This window comes from Pongo abelii, chromosome 5, assembly GCF_028885655.2.
Source record: "Pongo abelii isolate AG06213 chromosome 5, NHGRI_mPonAbe1-v2.0_pri, whole genome shotgun sequence".
NCBI classification, from domain to species: domain Eukaryota; kingdom Metazoa; phylum Chordata; class Mammalia; order Primates; family Hominidae; genus Pongo; species Pongo abelii.
In genome coordinates, this window is record NC_071990.2 from 42327748 (window position 1) to 42336237 (window position 8490).

The 8490-nt window shown below is 49.0% G+C and overlaps 1 protein-coding gene across 2 annotated transcripts in view; it reads left to right on the plus strand.

Moving 5' to 3' along the window:
* Positions 1 to 8165, plus strand: part of TAF8 (TATA-box binding protein associated factor 8) — a 41066-nt gene extending 32901 nt beyond the window's left edge. For both annotated transcript variants that reach the window (XM_024248935.3, XM_054557484.2), the window contains exon 9: positions 7685 to 8165. In XM_024248935.3, coding sequence (XP_024104703.2) covers positions 7685 to 7769 — 85 coding nt within the window. In that variant the 3' untranslated portion in view covers positions 7770 to 8165. The remainder of the gene's footprint in view (positions 1 to 7684) is intronic.
* The last annotated feature ends 325 nt before the right edge of the window (positions 8166 to 8490 follow it).

Here is an 8490-nt window from a genome sequence, read left to right on the forward strand (position 1 = left end):
AGAGAGCGAGACTCCGTCTCCAAAAAAAAAAAAAAGATGAACCTGAGCTTTGTTTTTCTGGCATCTTGAAGTCACTCTACTTCGATTCATGTGGCTCAGTAAGATAAGGCTTGGTGACATTTGTATGCATTGTCCACCATTTAACCACCTGTGGATTCGGGGCAAATCACTAAACTTCCAAATCAGTTCTACAGAACGGGATCATTAGGATACCTTGTTGAGGGGATTTCATGGAATGTCTTTATCATTAAAATAAAGTATGGCCATGCTTTATACATGAGTGTTATTCCATTACCAGACCCTTCTTTTCTTTCCGTTGCTTTTAAAATTATAAAAGCGGCTGGGCGCAGTGGCTCACGCCTATAATCCCAGCACTTTGGGAGGCCGAGGTGGGCGGATCACCTAAGGTTGTGAGTTCAAGACCAGCCTGACCAACAGGAAGAATCCCATCTCTACTGAAAATACAAAATTAGCAGGGTGTGGTGGGGCATGCCTGTAATCCCAGCTACTTGGGGGGCTGAGGCAGGAGAATTGCTTGAACCCTGGCGGTGGAGGTTGTGGTGAGCCAAGATCGTGCCATTGCACTCCAGCCTGGGCAACGAGTGAAACTCCATCTCAAAAAATAAATAAAATTATAAAAGCTTGCTTGCCTCATGAGAATATGAAAAAATACATATAAAAGCTAATACTAATGGAGAACTGAACTCTTGTCAGTCACTGTTCTAAGTGTTTTACACATATGGACTCATTTGATCCTCACAATTACCCTGAAAGCAAATGTTTTGACCGTTCCTGTTTGCAGTCGAGGACATGGAGGCCTAGAGAGGTCAGTAACAAGTCAGCCCACCTGGCTGCTGAGTAGCTCAGCTGCAGTCTGCACCCAGGCATTCTGCTCCAGAGCTGATTGACGCTGTTGTCTCACAACTGTTCGTGTTTTGAGGCTTAGTGGCACTGAGCACTGCTGTGTGCACCACCCACCCGTGCATTCAACTGGCCTGTAGGTGGGAGGAGAAAGGAAGCTAGAAATGAGACCAGTTAAGAGAGGTGATGTGGCTGGGCACGGTGGCTCACCCCTGTAATCCTAGCACTTTGGGAGGCCGAGGAGGGTGGATCGTGAGGTCAGGAGTTGGAGACCAGCCTGGCCAACATGGTAAAACCCCGTCTCTACTAAAAATACAAAAATTAGCCAGGTGTGGTGGTGCGCGCCTGTAGTCCCAGCTACTTGGAAGACTGAGGCAGGAGAATCGCTTGAACCCGGGAGGTGGAGGTTGCAATGAGCCAAGGTTGTGCCACTGCACTTCAGCCTGGGCGACAGAGCGAGATTCCGTCTCAAAAAAAAAAAAAAAAAAGGGGGGGTTGATGTGAGGCAGGCTGAGGGCACTGATCACAGCTCATGTTCATTCCTTGATTAAGTAGATAGGGAGAAAAAAGCTTTCATTAAGGATTTTTTTTTTTTTTAGAGACAGGGTCCTGCTCTCAGGCTGGAGTATAGAGGCACTATCATAACTCACTGTAACCTAGAACTCCTGGGCTCAAGCGATCCTCCCACCTCAGCCTTCCGAGTAGCTGGGATTACAGGTACATGGCACCATGCCCAGCTAATTTTAAATTTTTTGTAGGGATGGGGTCTCCCTATGTGGCCAGGCTGGTCTTTAACTCCTGGCCTCAAGGGATCATACCGCCTCAGCCTGCTGAAATGCTGGGATCACAGTTGTGAGCCACTTTGTCCAGTCTTATGAAGGGTTTTGATCTGTTTATGAATGACGGCTTTGTAACAGTGTTAAGGAGACTAAGGATTTCCTGGTAGGTGAAGAGTGAGGATCTTGTCAAGGGAGATGCCGGTGACCTCTCTCACTATCCCTGGAGCTCCTAGCAGAGATGAGCTGAGCAACTTCTGGTCTGATCTAAGGTGGCATTTCTGCTGGATTAAATCTTGTGTTCCCATGTGAGTTAGGCTGCCCTAACAAAAAGTCCCCAAAATCAAGTGGCTTAGGTCAGAGGCATATGGCTTCTGTGAAAGCTGGGTGAGTGGTCCAGGCCGGCTGGGTGACTTGGTGGTGTCGAGGTCCCTTCTGCCTCTTGACTCCTCTGTCACTTTGGGTGCTGCTTGCATGACGGAGTATGGTGGCCACCCCATCTTCTGGGCCCAGATTCCAGCATTGGGGGAGAAGGGAGGTGTATGAGGGCAAACTTTCACCTTCCTCCGAAGCAGGACCTGGAAGCTGCACCCTCCTAGTAATACGACCCCACCTGGCTGCAAGGGAAGCAAGGAAATGTGGTCTTTACCTGGGTGGCTCTGTCTAGGTAAAATTTGGGAGCTTTGTCACCATGGGAAGAAGGAAAAAGTGGATTTGTGGGGCAGTTGGCAGTCTCTGTCATAAATGAGGTTTGAGTGTGTGTGCCCAGGAATGTCTTGTTGGGACAGGCAGCAAGCCCTCTACTAACAATGCACCCCCTGACTTGCACCATTAGCTCTCCCAGCCCGTCCCAGAGGCCAGCAGGTAGGTGCTCCTCCAGGATGGGGGCCCCTCAGTGGGGTCCAGCCCGCTTCTTTTGCTTCTGGCATGTGACTGTGCTGGCTGCCCCTTCCTTCTTCCACATTGTTCCTTTGACTTCCATGACACTGCCCCACTTTCCTTGTTATTCTTGGACTTCTCTTTCTTTCCTGGCACTTCCCTCCAGTCCTCTCAGCCGTGGATGGTCACAAACACTCCACCTCTGTGTATGCATGCAGATGGCTCGTCTGCTTCTCCACCTCCAGCCATCATCTCTCCAGGACGCCTCGGCATCCAGCTGTCCGGTGATACTTTGATTTCAACATGGCCACAGTCGATCTCCCTTTCCCAAAAACCACTTCCACTCCAAAGCTTTCCCACTTCAATCAGAGGTTAGAAACAGTGAGGATAACAGCAGCTAACCCTCGAGTGCTTACCTTGGCCTGGGACCTCAGGCTGGATGGCACGATCTTATTTTCCCAGCCCCCCGCTCGGTCCCCTGGACCAAGACACTGAAATCAGTGACAAGACGGTCACTGAATTTTGCCCCTTCTTTCTTCCTGGCCAGTCTGATGCTGCCTCCCCACGTGGCTGAGCAGGTACCCTGCTCTTCCCCAGCCTCCATCCCTGCCAGGGCCATCTTCCCATAAGCCCTCGCCTTGTCTTCTCTCCCCTGCAGTAGGACTTGCAGTTCCTCCCTCCTGCTTTTCACTCCAAGTCCAAATGGCCCAACCAGGCTTCTGAGGTCCTCTGCCAATTCATCGTTTCTTTTGGATAATTCATTTTTCTTTTCATTTATTAAATATCAGTCTATCAATCTGGGCATGCCAGGCGCTGTGCCAGCTCTGAAGATACCATGACGAACAAGACAGACATGGGTCCTGCCTGCAGGGAATTCATTCCAGTGGGAAGACATACAAAGAAAACAAACCCAAAATTATGACAGACAGTGGAGGGGTGCTAAGAAGGACATAAGCGAGGGTCTTCACGCCCCGAGAGGAGGCCATTCTCATCACTGCTGTATCCCCTGCCTTTGTTAGAGCTCTTCCTCCCCATCACCTCCTAAAATGTTGCCTGACTTTCCAGCCTCTGTAGCCTCTCCAGATAACATTGATCCTCCCCTTGTTCGGTCACTCATTAAACAATTTTTTTTTTGAGACAGTGTCTTTGTCGCCCAGGCTGGAGTGCAGTGGTATAATCTCATCTCATTGCAACCTCCGCCTCCGAGGTTCAAGTGATTCTTCTGCCTCAGCCTCCTGAGTAGCTGGGATTACAGATGTGCACTGCCACTCCCAGCTAATGTTTGTATTTTTAATAGAGATGGGATTTCCCCATGTTGGCCAGGCTGGCCTCGAACTCCTGACCTCAAGTGATCTGCCTGTCTCAGCCTCCCAAAGGGCTGGGATTACAGGCATGAGCCATGGCTTCCAGCTCTAACATTCAACAAACACTTATTGAGCTTCTGCTACACATAGTGCTGATACAGATGTTGGGATACAGCGGTGACTAAAACAAGGTTTCCCCTCCTGTGAGCTTGTGGGCTAGCTGGGAGACAGCTCACCAACAACATGTAGCTGGACAAGCCGCAGACAAAACTCCTCAGACACCGAGTTAAAGAAGGAAGAGGTTTATTCAGCCGGAAGCATCGGCAACACTCCTGTCTCAAGAGCCGATCTCCCCGAGTGAGCAATTCCTGTCCCTTTTAAGGGCTCACAACTCTAAGGGGGTCCGCGTGAGAGGGTTGTGATCGATTGATCAAGCAGGGGGTACGTGACTGGGGGCTGCATGCACCGGTAATCAGAACGAAACAGAACAGTACAGGGATTTTTACAGTGCTCTTCCATACAATGTCTGGAATCTATAGATAACATAACCAGTTAGGTCAGGGGTCGATCTTTAACTACCAGGCTTAGGTCAGGCAGGCCCAGGCCTGGTTTTGGGTCTGGTTTCTTGGTTTTGGGTCTGGTTACTAGGCACCAGGCTACCTGCCTTTAGTTTCACTTTTTCCTTTTCTGAGTATAAAACAATATAAAACAATATGAGAGAGTCTGTCTCTCTTCTCTCAAACAGACCTGTCATGTCAGATGGTGAATTTAGGGTCCTGGAAGGAAAGTGACAGTGTACCTGGGTTGGATGTTTGAGGAAGGTTTAATGAAGGGATTACTTCCAAAGGTGCAGGCAAGATCCAGGGGAAGCACAAGGGTTGGTGTAGCACCTGGGCTGGGAACAGGGAAGGGGAGGGACAGCTAGAACCTGGGGAGAGGCCCATGGGAGAGGCTTCTGCAAGAGCCCAGGCCTCAGGTCCAGGAGTCCTGCCAGCACACAGAGCCCTGCAGGGAAAGAGCCAACCCGGCTTCTGTGAAAGCTCACCTCACTCTCCTTCCCTCCTCCCACACTGTCCTGCCGGCTCTCTGCTGAACGGATGCCAGGGGGGATGGGGCCTGCTGATGTGGGCCATACCAGCGCCAGCCTGCCAGAGCCTAGGAGGGTGCATCTGGAGGGGCGGATGAAAGAAATGATTGCCACACAATAGGACAGCAGGGGAAGGAGCACTTGCTGCAGGGGTTGCTGTTTTGGGAGGGGTGGGAAGGAAATTTCTCTTTGAACAGAGCCCTGAATGCATTGAGGGGCTGGCCACATGGAGAAGCATTCCAGGGAAAGGGGACAGCAGGCATACTGCCCTGAGGCAGGAGTGTGTGTGACTTCACCACAGGAGGCTGGGTGTCTGGAGCAGAGGGAGCAGGAGAGGAGTGGGGCAGGGGTCAGGGAGGAGCTGGGCCGCACCTGCAAAGCCTTGTGGGCTTGATGTTATTCAGATGGAGACGGATAGCAAGGGAGTGACGGGAGCTGATTAGGATCATTCTGGCTGGAGCACGTTTGGGGGATACTATTTCTCTTACAGTTGGGTCCACATTGTTTGGCATTTGCCAAACACGATTCAGTAAGGGGACAGCTAGCCACCCTAAGACCCGGGGGAGGTTAGTACTGGCCCCAAGAGAGCCGGCCAGCCTGTCAGCAAGGCCAAGTGTGACTCCTCAACATAACCTGAGCCTGTACCGAGGGAGAGAGAGGAAATATAAACCCGCAGATGACTCCCCTCCCCCGGGGAGTTAGCAGTATAGTCAGGGAGACCGGCAAACACACAGGAACCTGTTTTAACTCCATTCACCAAGACAGAGGAGAACAACTGTCATTGGAAGGTTGGACTTTAGGACTTAAGTACTGAGGCCGGGCACAGTGGCTCACGCCTATAATCGCAGCACTTTGGGATGCCAAGGCGGGTGGATCACGAGGTCAGGAGTTCGAGACCAGCCTGGCCAACATAGTGAAACCCGGTCTCTACTAAAAATACAAAAAAATTAGCCGGGCGTGGTAGCAGGCGCCTGTAATATCAGCTACTCCAGAGGTTGAGGGAGGAGAATCACTTGAACCCAGAAGGTGGAGGTTGCAGCGAGTTGAAATCTCACCAGCGAGTTGAAATCTCACCACTGTACTCCAGCCCAAGCAACAATGTGAGACTCCGTCTAAAAAAAAAAAAAAAAAAAAGAAGGACTTAAGGGCTGAAGCCTGTGCCAAGTTCCGAATGGGGTGGGGTTAGCAAGTGAAGCTTCAGGAAGAGGTGAGTAAGGAGCGGGAGGACGGGAAGGTGGGAGGGCAGGTGAGGGGGGTGTTGTCTCACCCAGCCTGCGAGGACTCAGCCACTGAACTGGTGTGTCTGGGGTGCCCCAGCACAGCTCCTGAGGCTTCCAAGTCCCTCTTGTAATATCTGTTTTGAGAGTGTCAGCTGAAACCAGCCTTTTCCCTTGTAAAGCCAGCAGAGGCTCCCTCAGCAGCACTGGCCATCAGATTGTCCTTCCCCCTAGGCAGGTTCAGTTTGGGAATGCCAGCTCCAAATCAGGGTTGCCCCCCAGAAGGAGTCACTGGAACTGGTGGGTCCTCCTGTAGGTTTCTCTGGAGGGTCTTTCCCATTGTGGTCATCTGGGGTCCAGGGTTGGAAAGGGTCCCGCGCCAGCTCCTTTACCCAGTGAGTTCTTGATGATCTTCAGAGGCTCTTAAATAGCCAGTCAGTGCATAGCCATAAAAAAGATTAGAATCCTGTCCTTTACAGCAACATGGATGGAACTGGAGGCCATAATCCTCAGCGAATTAACACAGGAACCCAGAAAACCAAATACTGCATGTTCTGTCACTTGTAAGTGGGAGCTAAACATTGAGCACCCATGGACATAAACATGGGAACAGTAGACACTGCGGACCACGAGAGGAGGGAGGGAAGGGCCTCGGTCAGAAACCTACCTATTGGGTACTATGCTCACTACCTGGGTGCAATATGCCTGTGTAGCCAACCTGTACATGTATCCCCCATATCTAAAATGAAAGTTGAAAAAAGCAAGATTTATAAACAAAGATGTGCATCATAGCTTTATTTATAAGAGCAAAAGACTGGAAATTAGCTAAATGTCCCGCAATGGAGAATTATTTTGTTTGTTTTTTGAGACAGAGTCTCGCTCTGTTACCCAGGCCGGAATGCAGTGGGACAATCTCAGCTCACTATAACCTCCGTCTCCTGGATTCAAGCGATTCTCCTGCCTTAGCCTCCCGAGTAGCTGGGATTACAGACACCTGCCACCACACCCGGTGAATTTTTGTATTTTTAGTAGAGATGGGGTTTTGCCATGTTGGCCAGGCTGGTCTCGAACTCCTGACCTCAAGTGATCTGCTGGCCTTGACCTCCCAGCTCACGCTGGTATTACAGGCGTGAGCCACCGCGCCCAGCCCCCAACAATGGAGAATTATTAATAAACGATTACATATCCGTAAGTTTCAATAATGTGGAACCATTAAAAATTATGTTTTGGAAGAGTACGTAATGAAATGGAAAAATGTCAATTATATATTAAATGAAAATATCAGGATGTAAAAATAATGTGTATACTATGATTAAAATTATATATTGTACATAAATTCATATACTAAATAAATAATAAATAGACGGTCAGGGGCTTCAGAGGCTCTTACAAGTAGCTTTGTGGGTACAAGAAGAACCCCCTGAGCCTTGTCAGTTTTTGCCATAATATGAAAGAGTCCTGGGGCCACACATTCTATTTCTTTTGAACTTTGTGATGCATTCATTTACGGGTTTTCCTCAGCTATTGATAGTGGGTTTCTCATTCTTCTGTTTTACTTAGGCGCATACTGAAAAAAGTTCTTAATTCTGCAAACATCAACTTCCCGTGCCCAGGTGCAAGTAGGGGGGCAGCTGGCCCAGGGTAGAGCTTTGCCATGGACCCTGGCGCTCCTGGAAAAAAATTCAAGGTATTTTTCCTCCTCTTGGAGCTTGTGGCCTACCTCATCTCCATTTGATTACTAGCTTTTCTTTTTCTCCTTTGTTAAACAGTTATTTAATTTTGAAGAGATAATATATATATACAGTATAAAATTTAAAAGACAGAAAAAGATATAAGTGATAACAAAATATCTTCCTCCTCCCCTGTTTCCCAGAGGCTCAGACCTCATCCCTGGCAGCTGCTATTATGTTACTGTCAATATGACCTTATGTATTCTTCCAGAAGTATTCTGTGCATCAAATGCAAATACTATATTTTCTACTTCTCAGTGTATTTTTTGGTGATGTTCCATGTCAGTAATAAAGAGCTTCTCTGTTTTGTGGCTGCATGGTTGTTGTATAGTTCTACCATAACTTATTTCCCAGCCCCCAGCTGATGGGCATTTAGGTGGTTTCCAGCCCTCTGTTCTTTCAAGCATTGATGCAACGAGCAGCTTTCTGCCTGTGGCATTTTGTTATGGGTGTCCACTGAATGTGGACAGATGTCGCCCAGCCCTCAGAATGTGTACCAGTTGTCTATCCTGCACGAGTGCCTGCCTCCTTGCCACCTCAGTGTAGAACTCCTTGAACTTTGCTACTCTGATAGATAGAACGCTGTGTCTTATTGTGGTTTTATTTGAGTTGGAGTTGAATTTTTTCCCCCCGGGA